Source organism: Setaria italica, chromosome I, assembly GCF_000263155.2.
Source record: "Setaria italica strain Yugu1 chromosome I, Setaria_italica_v2.0, whole genome shotgun sequence".
NCBI classification, from domain to species: domain Eukaryota; kingdom Viridiplantae; phylum Streptophyta; class Magnoliopsida; order Poales; family Poaceae; genus Setaria; species Setaria italica.
This window is the reverse complement of record NC_028450.1, coordinates 33,998,148-34,015,635: the sequence shown is the minus strand read 5'-3', so window position 1 is coordinate 34,015,635 and position 17,488 is coordinate 33,998,148. Positions and strand designations below refer to the sequence as shown.

Below are 17,488 nucleotides of genomic sequence, written 5' to 3'. Positions count from 1 at the left end.
AGATGTGCAGAAACTCACGGGCTGCATGGCAGCCCTCAATCGATTTATCTCGAGACTTGGAGAACGCGGATTACCCTTCTTCACGTTTCTCAAACGACAGGACAAGTTTAAATGGACAGAAGAGGCAGACAAAGCATTGACACAACTCAAGGATTTTCTGTCAAAACCACCAATCCTCACCGCTCCATCCCCAAATGAAGACTTGCTCCTATACATAGCCGCTACTACTCACATCGTCAGCACCGCAGTAGTAGTCAAACGGTCTGAACCAGGCCATGTTTATAAAGTCCAGAGACCAGTTTACTTTGTTAGCAAAGTACTCTCAGACTCCAAAACTCGGTAGCCACCAATACAAAAGTTGCTCTACACAATTCTCCTAACCTCACAGAAGCTGCGATATTACTTTCAAGAATACAACATATCAGTCATCACTGACTTCCCGCTTGGCGAAATCCTTCACAACGTGAGGTTTTGGGTTTGGACAGGAGCAGCCGATGGCGAGTCGCCGCAGGTGGTGGTCGAGGCGGTGGTGGTTAGGTTTTGGGTTTCGGAGGGGGGGAGCTGTGGCGGAACCGCCCAACTTAAACTGGCTTAAGTGCGTTTAATCGCTGTCAGAACAACAATTATCCGAAACGCACTTAAAACAGTATAAGTCTGGTAGTCCGTCGAGTGCCTCTAGGATTCCTCGAAACATCCACGATGTGATCCATAGCCATACATTAGGATCACTTCCACGATGGGAATGTCTCAACAAATATTACATTTTTACATACATATCAAGGTGCGAATTATTACAAACCATAGTTTGAAACAAACTTAACAATGCTAGAGCAGTTCTAAGAGTTTATAACATAAACTAGTCCAGGTAATAATTAAACAGCTGAGTTTTATTCTAGGGTATTGTGAGACTCATAAATACCCTAGTTCTTCGGGGCTTCTCCCTCAGCGGGCTCCTATTGAGTTTCTGAAACAACAATGAAGGATCCCCTGAGTACGAGGGTACTCAGCAAGACTGACCCGACTAACCAATATAGATAGTTTTTCCAAAACTGAATGATAGTTGTTTAGTGTACTGGTTGACTCACATTTTTGCGAAAAGGCTTACTATAAGTGGAACCTTAACTTTATTCTTTTATTTCTATTTAATTGTTACCTAACCAGTCTAGATGAATAAAATATTTTTGAGCACTCATTGGAACTAAGTCATACATCATACTAATTTCAGAAAAAATATTGTATTCAACTGGATCACACTACGATGCTTAATGGTGATCAAAGTGCATTCATAACCGAGAATTGTGGTGATCCGGACTGATTTACATCCTGCAGGTGATACCCGACCACCAGCCATGTACAACTGTACGGGTTGTACACAACAACCTTTCGATTAGTTGTACCCAAATATTGGAAATATGACTACCCGAACCCAGGGACGCACCCTCACATGGGACCCCACGTCTGGCCTGATCTCTATGTGAGTTTCAGGCTACGCCCCTGCCATTCTCCAGCACGTCAAGCACGGGTACAAAATATTCCCGATCAGAGAGCCAACTAACCTACCAAGCTTTACTAGTCCATACCCAGTAAGCAACCAGGTAAAAATCACTTGATCAAAGGTTAAGACAACGATCGAACCTTAACCAATTAACTTTAGTAGATAGAACTACCATCTCTAACTTCTGTCCACATTTCCAAAATCTCAGGCCATTTCCTTGATTAACATGTATGACCAACTTAACCTTAGAGTTAAGCAACCGAGTTGCTTGAAGGTTTCTAAGCATTGCTAAGCATAGGTAGTTACTAATTAGTGAACAAGTGGCAAAGATGTCCTCTAAACAAGGTAGGATCATGCACATGAGTAGGTTTCAATCAAATCCTAGACTTAATGCATTCGTAAAGAAAATAACCAATAATTGGACACATGAAATAATAACTCCAAAATAGATAGGCATAGATGCACCGGGGCTTGCCTTGATCCGTAAAAAGGTTAGTGTCTTCTGACGGTCCTGCTTCACAGGGGATCAACTCAACAATCTCCTCAAACTCCGAAGGTTCTTCAGAGAATTCCAAGAATTCCGCTTCTGGAGCTTCAGTGTCTACGATTAAGTACATGCAGGGTTAGATATGCAAACTTTTAAACACACAACTATACAACTTTCCTCTAAGATAAAGTTGCAAGCCAACACTATGCTACCCATAAAGATTAACCCACAATTTTTAATTTCTTTACTAACCTACTTTAAGCCCTTTTCTTTTTATTTTAGAAAAGCATTATAAATATTTTCTAATCTCAAAACTTAATCCCTATGATTTAATAATAATTTGTGAATAAGAAAGCATTATTCAGAATTTTATGCATTTAATAAAGGTTAAGCATTTATTTAAATACCTTAAAAGGCATTAAATAAATACCTAATTTTATATTTTTCCTAGGGTTTAAAACTTTTAATGCATAAAAGAAAATAAAACAATCCTAATAAAATTGGTTTCACTATTTTTGGACATTTCTACAATTTCTAATGAATTAATGGTGATAAACGAATTTAAACTATTTATCTGCAAAAGGAAAAATCTATGATTATCCAAAACTCCCGGTCCAACTTTTCTCACCAAACTCCTTTCTACCCCCTCTCTCTAGCACCTGGGCCCCTTGGACTGGCCCCTCTCTCCCTCTCCTTTACTTTCCCTAGCTCGTGGGCCCCAGCGCCAAGGGCTTCTTCCTCCCTACGCCCAAGGCAGGGCGCGACTGCAGGGGCGGGGCCTCGCCGATGGTGCCTCCCCGGCGGCATGGCCGAGCTGGGGAGCAACCCCAGGTCGCGGCGCACCCAAGGGTGGCAGCGGCTCCCCTGGAGGCGGTCTGGGCCGGCCCCTCCACGGGCGGCGGCGGCTTGGACACCAGCCGGCCATGGCTGCACACGGTGACGGCTTAACAACGGGGGGTGACGCAACCTATGGCTTCCCTATGAACCCGTGATGCGCCCACGTCTCACCAATCGAAGGTAGAACAGCGACATGGAGAGCTCACCGTGAGCACCGAGATGACGGTGAACGGACGAAAAACAACGACGATTCCCGGGCTTGGCAGCGACGAACCGGACTACTAGCGGTTGCAGGGCGTTGCGGTGGAGCTAGAGAGGTGGTTGGTGGCTGGTTCATGAGGAGGAAACGGCAACGCGAGGGACGACCGGAGATGGCACAGGCTCACACGAGTGTCCGTTCACTCGGTGAAAAGACGACAAGGTAAAACGGATGAGGGCAGGAGCAGTAGATATACGAAGCTTTTACCGCATGGAGGCCACGTCGGTGAGGTTCAGGCGGGCATGGATGCGAACGTGGTTTGCGAGTCGTGCTGACCAGCATGCGAGGATGACTGGTGACACACGTCTCTGTTTCCTCTGTTCTTCTCTATTAATACTTGCTTGTACTCAAATCCTCCAAGGTTCAGAGGTTAAAAACTCCCAAATTTCCATTGCGATTCGCGACGCTCCTTTAAACAATCTTGTAGTGTAAATTGAGTACTTCAATTGATAGATTGACCATTAACCGAGGCAAGCACTCTAGCACCGATATTTTGAAACTCAAAGTCCGTCCGAAAACTCTCTGTAACTGAACCAGAACGATTCAGTTTCGTCAGACATAAGAACAGGGCCATTTGCCCAATTTTAGGCTCAAATAGAATAGCTTAAACTGGATCCGTAGCATCCATCATTTATCCCTCTTTGTTCTACAACTAACCAAGGTTCCATTTTGCACAAGAACTCATGTATCTTCCACAACACTAGATTTCTCAGAAATTTATGCTAAAGATGGTGAAACAAAACTGTTACTGTACATTGTTTTTCCAATATTGACAGAACTGTATATTTTGGTTGAGCTGAAAGTTCAGATTGTATTTACTCCATTTCCCTCACTTAATCTCTCAAAACCTCCTTTATAGAAGTTGTAGAGAACCTATTTCTGTACACTTCTCTTATTCATCTCAAAAGTCAAATCCTTCTTTTTCTCTTCCAAATCTAGCCCTAAATCTAACTGCCATTTCTTGCTTTTCACTGAACTGAATTTGCACTGACTGTCTGTCTGTCTGTACTTCTTAACAGAACAGCACCCCCTTCTCCAATTAAATCTTGAATTTCCACTTAACACTTCAAATGCCAATTATTTCATGCCAAACTTGGAGATCATGCTAAGCTTGATATAAAAGTTCCATTTTGCCCATAAAACCAAAGGTCCACATAGGTTTTCCTCCAAATTCCTTGAATCAAAATTCACATCCTTTTTGGTGTGTTTTTCAGAGACAAGCATTCTTGTTTTCAGGCAATGAACAGGAACATACTTCATTTTGATTTTTGGACAATTTAAGGTCCATTTGCTTCTCAAATGGTCTCTTTAAGTTCCAATTGTCCATAAAGTCCAAATCCGCGCATTTGTCATCTTTTTCTAAATTTGAACCTCAATTTAGCGTTTTTGGTCAACATTTGACTTAAAGTTGACTTTTGCCAATAAACCCTCTTAGCACCCAAATTTTGTCCTCAACCTCAAAATAACCATTCTTAAACCTTTTTAACACCTGGTTGTTACAGGGGGCTCCAATGGCCGCCAGGCTTAGAGGAGAAGGCTGAGGGGCGGTGGTGGCGATTCGAACGCAGCAGAAGGCGAGGCGGCGGGGGTGGCGAGGGTCATCGGATTAGAATGGGTGGCGGTGGACGGTGGGTGGGAGGCGCGGCGGCGCGCCAGCCGCTGACCTTAGTGGTGGAGGAGGCGGTGGGGGCGAGAGGAGGCCGGGGAAGAAGAAGCCGGTGGAGATGGGCCGCTGGTGGGCAGGAAGCTGATCCAACTTCCGTGTGCCAGATAGGAACCCCCATCTTCAACATCTCCCCTCTTCCTTAGGTCATGACAACAACAGGCTACGACGGTTTTGGTGTTGCTCATGGTACAATATTGGCGTATCATCGTCCACTTGCTTCCTCCGTGAGCTTTACAATCGACCACCTCTTGGGAAGGAGTTTGGCCATGGCTTGCTCGCGCCCGTAGTGGCTAGTGAATATCTTCACATAGGGATCTTGTCCTACTACTCCTTTCCACAGCAGCCACCAAATAACATCTCCCTTCCCCATTCGTCGTTCTATAGTGTGTCATCGGCTCATCGCCATAGCTTTAGCATCGGCATCCCCCAGCCCATCCTCAGTTCTTCACTACCAAGCCGCTATTGTTTGCGCGCGGTAGGTGCTGAACCTAGTTGATGAGGGACAACGGGCATTTGACAAATGCGGCAGTTTGTCGGTGGAGGACCTGAGAAGTGAGGACGTCGGATATAACAACAGCGTGCGGAGTCATGAAGCAAGAGATGTGGTGAGAAAATGTCCGGTTAGGAAAGATGCATAGGGGTATATTGATCTAGAATTTTTTAAATAATGTAGTTTTTGGAAACAATTAGAAGATAGATGGCAAAACGAATCAACCGAATAAAAATGGCACTGTCACGGTGTCACAACTCATCTCATTATGCTGCTGTCAGCCATCCCATGGCGAACAAGCCCAGATATCGGCTCACCACCAAAAGGCCGGACAAGATGGGCTCAATTGGCTCTGGGCTGGCCAACTAGTGCTTATTGCCACGCAGGCCTACCGGCCGTCCTTGGGCCGAAAGAAGCCATTTATGCAATTGATCTATTTTACCATCTATATTTTGTAGCATTTCAAAGAATTGATTTCGGCAACATGGGAAGCTCTGGCCTCGCCGACGGGGGTACTGATTGGTTCCATTGGTGCTCCATGCTCGCCGGTCTGCCCTGCCGCGATCGGCGCGGAGGGATCACGAGTTTTTGTCGCTCTGGCCCCCCCGCTGAGATCGTCGTGCACTTGCCTGCTCCTCCCGACTCCCGGACCTCCCTCAGCGGCCGTCTGGCCGAAGTGATTTGGCGCTCCGCGCTTTGAACATGAACTTGATTCTGAAGGAAGCATTAGCACGCCAAACATGGAGAATCAGATCAGTACTATAGCACTACTACGTGGAAAATAGCAGTAGTGCAGTACTACCTGCGCCAGGAAAAAGTAGTAGTATTGTGCATGCAGTAGTACCTGGAATGCTGATGCACCATGCACGGCTGCGTGTAAGCTCTGTTCATCTATGATTCTGGACTGAATGTCCCCTCTTCGAATCAAGTCTCTGTCATACTTAACATTTAACAACGCAACGAATCCGTGATCGCGAAGTCGGCAAGCAGAACGCACTGTTCCCTGCGTACGTGCCACGGGGAAGCGAGACAAAAAATATCCTGGGCATGTACAGGCTTGCCGCAGGCAGTACAGGCTTGCCGCTGTGCGGGCATGTGGCGGTGGGAATCAATCGAGAGAGGCGCGCCCGGCGTGCCGCTGCGCTGAATCGATTCCTGGAGCCCGTGTCTGCTTCGCGGTACGACGCCGGTGCAAAAGCCGGGGGCCTTGCCTCCCAGGTACCCCCTCGTCCGTGGACTCCTTTCCAGGCAGGATCCAATGCCTTGACTAGTTTATCCGGCGCCGATCCGACTCCCGGTGACGAGGCGCGCTCTGGGGCTCTCGGCGAGCTAGTTTAATCATCCAGCTCCAATGAAGCGATCCTCGGTTCACCGAGGAATCACCTCGCCGTAAAAAATCAGAAAGTGTTCGATCAGGACCAGGAACCGGCGCCTTTAGGTCCAGTCCAAATCGCGCCCTGCTGCTCGCGACTCGCGGCGCCAAACCTTTTTCCCCTCTGCGATGATGGACAGTTTCGGCATCTACGTTAACGCATCGAAAGTCAATAATCGATGCGAGCTGAAAGGGGGGAGTAGGGGACGATGGCGTGGCCCAAGCTTTACCCAGAGAGGCAGAGAGTTTTCCGCAGGGGAGGACGGCCGAAAGAAAGCAAAAGGCCGACACGCCACCGACATTTTCGTCGACGAAAGCTCATCAAAGCGAAAGGGGAGGAGGGAAATGGAGGGTCCCGGCTCCCGGGAGTTTTAGAAGTCCAGGACTTTTGGGGTGGCTGATTAATCCTGCCCAACCGGATAGCTTAGGCCGGCCGGGGCCAAATCCACTCACGAGCCCCCACCGGCCGCACTGTTTGGTTCCGGCCGCCAAGCGACGGATCAGTGGAGCCCCGCGGGTCCGGCCCCACATGTCAACGTCGAAGCCTCTCGACTTCTCTCGTCGTCCGAGTCATGCACCCCCCGTGCAATCACGCTAGTGGCCGTGCCGCCCACTGGCAACTTGCAATGAGAGCTTGAAAACTTCAATCCGGCAACGTAAGCTGGAATTGCGAACGCGACTTGAGAGATCTGATAAAGAGGCGAGAGCGTCCGGCTGGAAACTGATGCTAACGCCTTGGTGCCCCAATTGAAGCCTGACGAGTCCAAAGCGAACAAAAATGCTCACCTTTTTTTATTAAGGTACTTATAAATGAAAATTAGGAAACTGATCAGCGGAAGACAAGCGTCGCGCGGGCAGCGGAGCAGGTGGATAACGCCAAGCCGGACGGAAAGTGGAGCAGAGCAGCAAGAGACCAGAACGCCACGCCGACCGACCCACCTCCGATCGCAAGACGCGAGCCGTCCACGCTTCCTCCGATGGCCACCCGCGCGCGTCACCAGGCCCGCCCACATGGCGCCGACCTCTCCCGACGCCGCCCACCGCGGCCCGAGGCACCGCCACGTCGGAGCCGGGACACGCGTCGCGCCGCCACTGGCCCCGGGGCCCTGCCCACCATGTCCCCGTCGTCGGCTCGCCGGCCTACTGTACTCCGTTCTCCACACCCTAGCTGATCCGTCTTCCTCGCGTCGCGTAGCCTCCGCGTACGCACGTTACCTCTCGCCTCTCGGTCGCATCAACGAGCTGTCACGTTACCATTGCAGACACCTTTCGGCCGCCCAGCTCAGCTCGGGAGCGCCTCCTCTATATAAGGAACCCTCCGGCCTCGCCACAATCTTCATCCAAAAGCCAAAGCGAGTCTCACAGCAGTCAAGAGCGAGTTCTAGTAGCGTGCTGATCTGTTCTGTTGTTTTTAGTTGGGAAGCCTTTAGTTTGATCATGGAGGATGAGAGGAACACCCAGCTGCACCACCAGGGCGGCGAGGCCCAGGAGAAGGCCGCCGATCAGGTGGAGGTGAAGGACAGGGGGATCCTGGACACCCTTCTCGGCAGGAAGAAGCCCGAGGACCAGGAGAAGAAGCAGGAGGAGGAGCTGGTGACCGGCATGGAAAAGGTCACGGTGGCCGAGCCTGAGAAGCACGAGCACAAGAAGGAAGAGCACGAGGCCGGGGAGAAGAAGGAGAGCCTCCTCGCCAAGCTGCACCGCACCAGCTCTAGCTCTAGCTCGGTAAGTTCATTAATATGATCTGCATAGCTTAATTAATCTGGATCGGTACGCGGCTTCTTAATACATTATGACACGACTGATCATTTATGTGTGTACTGATTCCTGGCTGCGATCGTTGCGTGCAGTCGAGCGACGAGGAAGAGGAGGTGATCGACGAGAACGGCGAGATCGTCAAGAGGAAGAAGAAGAAGGGCCTCAAGGAGAAGATCAAGGAGAAGCTGCCCGGCCACAAGGACCACGCCGAGGGCGAGCACCACACGGCCGTACCGGCCCCGGCGCCAGCGCCCGTGGAGACGCACGCTTACAAGGAGGACGACCACAAGCCGTACGTCCCGGCGCCGGCTCCCCCGCCCGTGGAGACGCACGTCCACCACCATGACCACGCCGTCGTCGTCCAGAAGATCGAGGACGACGCGAAGACCGACGCCCCACCGGCACCGGAGGAGGAGAAGAAAGGCCTCCTTGACAAGATCAAGGAGAAGCTCCCCGGCGGCCACAAGAAACCGGAGGACGCTGCCGGCGCACCCGCCGTCCACGCGCCAGCGCCGACACCGCACACCGAGGACGTGAGCAGCCCGGACGGCAAGGAGAAGAAGGGCTTGCTGGGCAAGATCATGGACAAGATACCCGGGTACAACAAGGGCTCCGGCGAGGAGGACCACAAGGCCGCCGGCGCTGCTGCCGGCGAGCACAAGACCACCAGCTCTTAAGCTCGCCCGCGTGTCCTGACCGGGCCTTGATCAGAAGCGTTTGGCGTGCGTTTGGTTCTGCAGTTCTGCTTTGCTTTAGTAAGTTTGGTTTCAAGATGGGTTGCGCGGTCAAGGCCCCGGTGTGTTGATGCCCGTACCGGCCAGTGCTGGTAGTGAGCGTTGCTGCTTTGTTGTTTGCTCTGGTACGGGCTTAGTTTGGTTCCAAGTCAGGGTCTGGATGTTGGGTGTTGCGTATTGTAATTCGGCTGGGCTACCTGGGCATTATGCCTCAATATTTACTTTGGTTTCTGCCCAGCATATATATTGTCACGTTGTGATCCTTGTGTATTATCATTTGAAAGGGGAGTTCTAGAAATCTAGCTACCTCATTATCTTACTTCTAGAGCTCACGCAATGGCATCCTCAATGTAACTTATATTATGCAAAAAATAAAAGACAGTGTGACTTTTTCCCGGTGTCTCTGACATTGTGACAAGTGTAGGACATGATCACATGAAACTGTTTTACGGGCTTCTTTACGGGCCATATTTCGTTATGGGCTTTGCGACGGCCTATAGTAGCCCATGTCCACTCTCCTCCTCTGTGCAATTTTTGAGAAGCCCATCAAGAACTTGAGCAATTTTAGAGACCAAGATGCATCATCTGGGCCTCATTGGTTCACATCCCCATGATACCGGAGGAAAAATAACGCCAAGAAGGTTCTTTTCTTTTCTTTTCTTTTTTGATAATTACTAGAGCTAAGGAGTTCAGGAGTTGCCACGCGCGTGTTGGTAATGTCACACCAGAAAACCCACTGTTTGGTCTGATGCGCGCATTGAACCAACAAGGTTTGGTCCGGGCGTGCAAGATGCAAGTGGTGGCACGCGCTCAGTACGAACCGTACGTGTGCTTGCACGCGCTCTCGCGTGCATGGGAAAAAACCAGGAAAGAAATGGCGGACCTGGTGGCTGGTTCCTGATGCCAGATCACGGCACTGAGGCCCTTCCGGCCGTCGGCCGAGTCCGTCGTCGCCGCCATACCGGGTTCATCCTAGCCTAGGCCACGCGCCCGCGCCCGCGCCCACAACTCGGCGGTGCTAGCGCCGCGCACGCTCGACCTGACAGAGCCAAACTGAATGGGCCTAGCGGCGGCATAGTTTGGCAGGTTTCCTCTCCTCAGCAGGGGCAAAAAAACAAAATGCAGCTGGAGGCATTTTTTACGCGGGTGACAGAGACACACAGTGATACTCACCCAGAAAAGCCAGAGAAAGTGATGATGAGCTAAGATGGAATCTCCATCGGTGATCGATGGACCTGTATCGGAATGATTACAGCTAGAACGTGTGCTCTGTGCTGGTGTTCAGTTCTTGTAGTGCTTGTTCGACGGACGGATCGAGTGCCTCGGGTTGAACACGCGGAAAAGAGCAGCAGGGAAAGATGGCCCGTAGGCTAATGCACACTTGCAGGATACAATCATGTGTCTCTGTTTAGTGGAGGAAAAAGGGGTGCAATAGAATACGGTGGAACAGAAAAAGGCCTCGATGATTTCTCGACGCTCGTGGCGCCAACTCAGCTTCAACAGCCATCTAAAGTAAACTGAGTTTCAAGTTTCAACATCAACGACCATCGCAAACGCAAAAAGAGTCACACTGAAGGCACGAATTTGGTGGAATTCTCCACTGAAACCGTTGTATGGGAGGATTACGTGCTCTTCCAAACGGCACCGTCTGGTAACGTAGGGGACCTGGTTGGTAAAGATGCGTGCTGCTGCTACCTGAACAGCGAGCGACCCACGGTAAAACAGGTAAAAGTTGTTAAGTGCAGGGGCATCAGAATTCAGATCGTCTGAAAGTGAAGCTCAGAGATTACCCTCTTGACTCGTCGACCTCAAAAAGAAAAAGGTGGCACTGTCCACTGCTGTCGTTTTATTTTTGTTGCTTTGCAAAGGGGGCGAAAAAGGCCACGCGTATACATATGCATGGGATCTTCTTTTCTGTCCGCCAAGCAAAAAGCTGCAACTGACATGCTAGCAATGCGATGCGATGCAAGCTTCAGATGTAAGGAATGGTAACAACAATATGAAAATGAACCAGGCGTAAAGATTGAATTATTGGATGCTTTGCGAAAAGGAAAACCGGTGAATTAAGCGTACAAGAATAGGCTACCGAGCAATTAACCGCGGTGCCTGCAGACTGGATTCCGCTTGGCCTTCTCAATCCTTCAAGATTTGTAAACGTGTTGCGGCTACAATATGCTTGTACAAATGTATCGGTGGCATTGGTTGGTGGAATATATTCTTATTGACAATGTGATTTCTGGAAGTAATCAATTCAGTTAAGCCAAGTCATTCCTGGCCAGGTGTTTGTTGGTAGAACATATTCTTGCTGACAATGTGGTGGTTCCAAGTAACCAATTCAGTTAAGCCAAGATTGCTTCAAAAAGGAAAAAAAGATCTCTCACCAAAAGAAAAGAAAAGAAAAGAAAAGAAACTCATTCTACTATGATGTGCATGTAGCCCATAGCAGGACCACGGCACTTGGGTGAATGAAGATCAAGCAAAGATTCCATCAAGTTTAGCTGGAAATAAAGCACATACCGAGAGATCTGCCTTTCCACACGGTTACAGTGCTTCTGCATCCCTTTTGTTTTCCTTCCTCCAAGTAGCAGTACGAAACAAGAGAGATTCACAAGTACATAAGTACATGTAGGAGATCCGAGATCCTACCCCAGTGCACTCTCATTTCTACTTTCTAGTCGCCGCACTCCCGTCTTCGACGGCGTGGATACGTCCGACTCCCCGGACCCGGATGCACTCGCCGAAGGAGTCCGGCAGACCGGCACGGCCCGCCCTCTTTACCAAAGCCGCCTTTGTACACGACTAGTCGTGGTGCCGTGCCACTGCCACGGCCCCTATCGGCCATAAAGCGAGCCACTACGGCTTGCCACCTCCCCTTTAAAGCGCCGGCCGAGCCGTGCCGGTCTCGGCCCGCCCTTTCCCAAAGCCGAGCGCACCGCCCACCCCCACCCTGTAATCACTAGATGCCGCACTACGCCGGGCAGGCTGCACAGCATCACGGCCCGGCCATGGCCACCGTGCCACAAGTGCGAGTGCTGCTGCTGCGCGCTCTGCTCGCTGCTGCTACGTTCGCATGCGCCGCGGCGGCGGCGGGGAGCAACAAGGTGCCGGCGATCTACGTCTTCGGGGACTCCACGGCGGACGTGGGCAACAACAACTACCTGCCGGGCAGCGCCGTGCCGCGGGCCAACTTCCCGCACAACGGCGTCGACTTCCCGACGTCGAGGCCCACCGGAAGGTTCAGCAATGGCTACAACGGCGTCGACTTCTTGGGTAAGCACTCGGCTGCATCGCGACTTGCTCATGTGTGCTCTTGAACTTGGCCCAAAGCTTGCGAGATGTGTTGAGATAAATGGCGTAACTGCATGCATGCTTCGCTGCCGAGCTCGTTTTCTCTGCCATGACCCCGACTTCAGCTCTGAAGAAGGTTTTTGGTGGCGCCAGAGCTTCCAGCGAAGAATTGCTACAGATACCCAAATCTTTAAGCTGCTCTAACGCCTTAGCCAATTAGTTTCGCTTTCCTAATTTCAGGACAACTTTTGAGTTTCAGTGCTGACAACTGATAGCAAACGAAAGCATGCGCGATCAGTACTTAGCCGCGAGCGCGGTTAATTTCAGTTAAAAGAGGCTCAGGGGATAGGGCCTGGCAGATAATCTCTGCATGCTTGCTAAAGACGGGAAGAAGAAAAATATGAGTATTGTCAGGAATCAGTTTGTTTGTGCTATACTGCTACTAGGAAATGATCATATTATAGGCATAATTCAGTGGCCAAAGTGAAGGCACTGCACTTGCAGGCTTTCAGACAAGCGATGGACCTCTGCGTGATCAATTGGCGCTGCTGCTCGCGTCCCACACGCGGTGCAGTCGTGCAGACTGCAGACATTGCAAAGCGTGGCAGTGTACTGACGTGGTAAAAGGGACCGATCACGCAGTTTTGTGTTCGTCGTTCAGCCAACGCGCAGTGCACATGAGCGTCTGAACGAGCAGGCTGACTCGCTTGCGTTGGCGCTTGAAGGAGGGGCGGACACAGAGGAGTAGTGGACGCCACGCACCCACTGCACCTCTGCGTCTGCTGCCAAAATCTACACGCCACATGAGAAACAGTGAAACACGCAGCACATACGTTCTGATCTAACCCGTGGTCACCCACTTGCCCAAACATTTTACTTAGACTTTCCTGATTATCCATGAGTACCTTTGAGACTGCAAATTGACTCTCAAGTGCTCTGAAAATTTGCTGCTATCGAATCTTTCAGTGACGTATGAGTGTAGAATTTTTTGTCTGCAAGTACAAGTAGACAATCCCAAAATGATCGGTTGCTCAAAGTTCTGAAATAAAGCACTGCAGCGAGCAGTAGCATTGCGTTGTAAACATGTTCATCTGGCTCTAAAAAGTTTCGTTCATCTTTATCAGCTATGAACATGGGCTTCAAGCGCAGCCCCCCGCCATTCCTCGCCGTGGCCAACAAAACCAACAAGCAGGTCTTCAGGGGTCTACTGGGAGTGAACTTCGCCTCTGCAGGATCAGGCATTCTTGACACGACAGTAAGCCACTAGTGACCAACTAAATTAACTGCAAGCTACTGATAAGATTACGAGCCCTTACACGACATACTGACAAGACGTCGATCCCTTAACTTGTTCGTGCAGGGGAGCTCCATCATCCCGTTGAGCCAGCAGGTCGAGCAGTTCGACGCCTTGCAGCGCAACATCTCCGCGCGCATCACCCAGGGGGCGGCCGACGCCGTGCTGTCGCGATCGGTGTTCCTCGTCAGCACCGGCGGCAACGACCTCTTCGCCTTCTTCTCGCGGAACAGCACGCCGTCGGACGCCGACAAGCAGCGGTTCGTCGGCAACCTCGTCTCGCTGTACCAGAACCATGTCAAGGTAATAGGCCGATCGCCGCCGCGCCGTGCTCTCCGGACCTCATGATCTGCCGAAGATTACTCTCACTGAAACGAAAACGTGTTCCGCGGCGCGGTGGGTTTCAGGCACTGTACGTGCTCGGCGCGAGGAAGTTCGCGGTGATCGACGTCCCGCCGATCGGGTGCTGTCCGTACCCCAGGAGCCTGCACCCGCTCGGTGCCTGCATCGACGTCCTCAACGAGCTGGCGCGCGGGTTCAACAAGGGCGTCAGGGACGCCATGCACGGCCTCGGCGCGAGCTTCCAGGGACTCAAGTACTCCGTCGGGAGCTCCCACGCCGTCGTGCAGAGCATCATGAAGCACCCGCAAAGGCTCGGTACGTGCCTGAACGCATACGCCTTTCAGATAACTGACTGATCGATGGCAACGCTGGGCAGAACGCGGTTCAGGTTTCAGTGGATTGTGATCTGGTTTGACGGAGGAAAATGTTCGACATGTCGTGCAGGGTTCAAGGACGTCACGAACGCGTGCTGCGGGTCGGGGCGGTTCAACGGCAAGTCCGGGTGCACGCCCAACGCGACGCTGTGCGACAACCGGCACGAGTACCTGTTCTGGGACCTGCTGCACCCGACGCACGCCGCCTCCAAGATCGCCGCCGCGGCCATCTACGACGGCTCGCTCCACTTCGCCGCGCCGATAAACTTCAGGCAGCTGGTGGAGGACCAGTGCTAGGCAACTAGATAGCCGGGGCACGAGGCCCCGTGTAACCGTGTACCGTGTTGTTTGTGCCATGGTGATATTGGTGTTTAGGATACGCGTCTCTTGTGTTCACTCTGTTCCTGGTGGTTTGGATGGTGCTGGGCTGATGGCGGCGGTGTGTGTGGTTTGGACTCGGAGATAACATGTCACCTCTCGTGATCTCTGTGATAATCTGAACGAATTGGGTGCAGGTGCAGAGCGTGTTCGTAGACGCGTGACTATGATTGGACCCTCTTAACAGAATCTGCTGCGGATAAACAGTGTACATGGCATCTATACTTCCTGGACTTACACCTCAGAAATCTTTTAATCGTCCTCGGCTAAAATTTCAAGCATTCAGAAATACCCGGGAAGAGCCAAGAGCATCACGCTTTCCTATGCAGCTAGATACGAACGCAAGCTCTAAACACGTCGGTACATTCCTGCAGGCCATGCCGTTCTTGGTCCCAGCTAATATGTCCTAAACCGCACCAGTTGTGTGCCTGTCGTGACGTCGCGGTTGCCTCCGAGGCGCTACCGGTCTAGGCCATGTGGACTTCGTCAAACACATTTCCACCCTTAGTTTGATTGCAAATGACATCTAGATGATTCGGCGGTATGTTCTTTGCATCTAATAGAATGTGACAGGTATACATTGTTATACAAGCTACCAGCTTTTAATAACTGGTAATACCGAGTCACGGACAGAGGATCGTGGAATCGCAAGTTGTGTTATTCCAGAACAAAAAACAGCGTATCGGCGAGCTGCTCGATGGTAATTCTCGCTGCTTTTCGTTAATTTCTGATGGAACCTTGTGCTCTCTGTCACAGTATATATACATCCTCGGTCAGGTATTCTGAAGACCTGACCACCTGAACACAGATACTAAGACCAGAGCACGAGCAAAAGCAACAGAGCCGCGATGGCCAACCGGGCCGCTTCCTACGTGCTCGCGGCCGTGTGCCTGCTTGTGCTCGCGGCGACGGTCGCGGAGGCGAGGCACCCGCGGCTCGTCCCGGCGGTGTTCGTGTTCGGCGACTCCACGGTGGACGTCGGCAACAACAACGACCTGAACATCTCCGTCGGGGCCAGAGCCAACTACCCCAAGTACGGCGTGGACTTCCCCGGGTCGGTGCCGACCGGCCGGTTCAGCAATGGCCTCAACACGGCGGACTTGCTAGGTAGGTTAACGTACTGCACTCTGTAACGCCTACAGAGTTTACTAGTTGAGCAATGCGATCCGTGTTCGATGACTGACCAGTGCACTCTGCATGATTTCACGATGAACAACAGCTCGGGCGCTTGGGTTTAAAAGGAGCCCACCGGCTTACCTCTCTCTGACGAAAAAGACCGTCACGCCCCAGATGTACAAAGGCATCAACTTCGCGTCAGGAGGGTCCGGGTTTGCAGATGACACCGGCCGTTTTCTGGTACATTCAGAACTAATTGCCCGATGCACATACAGCTTATAGCACGCAGAAATGCGGTGCATATGGAGACACAAGGCGACTAATGTGAACTTGTTTGTGCAGTTTGGCGAGGTGATCCCGATGTCGAAACAGCTGGAGTACTTCTCAGGGGTTGTCAAGCACATGACCAAGCTGTCAGGCGCGAAGAAGACCTCCAGCTTCCTCTGCAGGTCCATCTTTCTCATCAGCGCCGGCAGCAACGACATGTTCGAATACTCCGCGTCTCCTGGTCCTAGCGACGACTACAAGTTCTTGAGTGGCCTCGTTGCTGCCTACAAGCAGTCCATCACGGTACGTGCAGCACGCCACGCTCTGCGTCTCTGTTCATCCGCTCTAGACCTCAAGAAGAAAAGTTACCGAAATCGGCATGCCGGTGACGTTGCAACGCGTCCTCTGATGATGTATGCACCGCAGGCCCTTTATGAGATGGGCGCGAGGAAGTTCAGCGTCATCAGCGTCCCGCCGCTGGGGTGCCTGCCGTCGCAGCGGCTGCGCCGGCTGAAGCAGATGGGCACCCAGGGTTGCTTCGACCCGCTCAACGACCTCTCGCTGCGCTCCTACCCGATGCTCGCGGCGATGCTGCAGGACCTGGCCCGCGACCTGCCCGGCATGGCCTACTCCCTCGCCGACGCCTTCACCATGGTCTCCTTCGTCTTCGAGAACCCGCGGACCGACGCCTGGAGTAAGCGATCCGCACCTTAATCTCACCATTTTTTCTGAGCAATCCGGCGTGTGTCATCGTCGGGTTGATCGCGTCCGTGCCTGCAGGCTTCACGGAGCTGGAGGCGGCGTGCTGCGGCGGGGGCCCGTTCGGGGCTGCGTACGCGTGCAACGAGACGGCGTCGCTGTGCGCCGACCGCGACGGCCACCTGTTCTGGGACGCGGACCATCCCACGCAGGCCGTGTCGCTCGTCGCCGCGCAGACCATCTTCGCCGGCAACCGGACCTTCGTCAACCCCATCAACGTCAGGGAGCTGGCCCTGCTGTGACTGTGATTGATTGGTTCCGCGCAATTTTCTTGGGATTCTCCGGGGCATGCTTTGCTCCTGGTACGAATAAGCATTACTAGTCACACAGGACGGACGGGGTCAGCAGTGTTTGGATACGTTTTTCCTAGTCACGTTTGGATTATAGTCTAAGCGAAATTATTTTCACTTCTTGTTTTTCGCTTCTCGTAGTTCAAATCTGTAAAGCGGCTTACCACATAAGCGAGAATCGGTGAAAATAAGCAAAACGTTTGGCAGGATTTTCGCTTATTTCCATCCATAAGGCGCTTATAAGTGGAAACAAACAGGCCGTAGAGATGCGCATGGCCAGCC

At 51.7% G+C, this 17,488-nt stretch overlaps 3 protein-coding genes across 3 annotated transcripts; all 3 read left to right on the top strand.

Annotated features, from left to right (window-relative positions):
• Window positions 1-7,930: 7,930 nt before the first annotated feature.
• LOC101775984 (dehydrin COR410) lies at window positions 7,931-9,490 on the top strand. Its single transcript, XM_004953350.3, has 2 exons — window positions 7,931-8,331; window positions 8,457-9,490. The coding sequence occupies exons 1-2, from the start codon at window positions 8,044-8,046 to the stop codon at window positions 9,039-9,041; spliced, it is 873 nt and encodes a 290-aa protein (XP_004953407.1). The 5' UTR covers window positions 7,931-8,043; the 3' UTR covers window positions 9,042-9,490.
• A 2,493-nt stretch (window positions 9,491-11,983) lies between these two features.
• LOC101775572 (GDSL esterase/lipase At5g55050) lies at window positions 11,984-14,958 on the top strand. The gene is made up of 5 exons (XM_004953349.3): window positions 11,984-12,368; window positions 13,511-13,641; window positions 13,747-13,983; window positions 14,088-14,337; window positions 14,467-14,958. The coding sequence occupies exons 1-5, from the start codon at window positions 12,059-12,061 to the stop codon at window positions 14,691-14,693; spliced, it is 1,155 nt and encodes a 384-aa protein (XP_004953406.1). The 5' UTR covers window positions 11,984-12,058; the 3' UTR covers window positions 14,694-14,958.
• Window positions 14,959-15,601: 643 nt separating this feature from the next.
• Window positions 15,602-17,488, top strand: LOC101775173 (GDSL esterase/lipase At2g04570). The gene is made up of 5 exons (XM_004953348.2): window positions 15,602-15,881; window positions 15,994-16,130; window positions 16,233-16,460; window positions 16,584-16,851; window positions 16,938-17,488. The coding sequence occupies exons 1-5, from the start codon at window positions 15,623-15,625 to the stop codon at window positions 17,156-17,158; spliced, it is 1,113 nt and encodes a 370-aa protein (XP_004953405.1). The 5' UTR covers window positions 15,602-15,622; the 3' UTR covers window positions 17,159-17,488.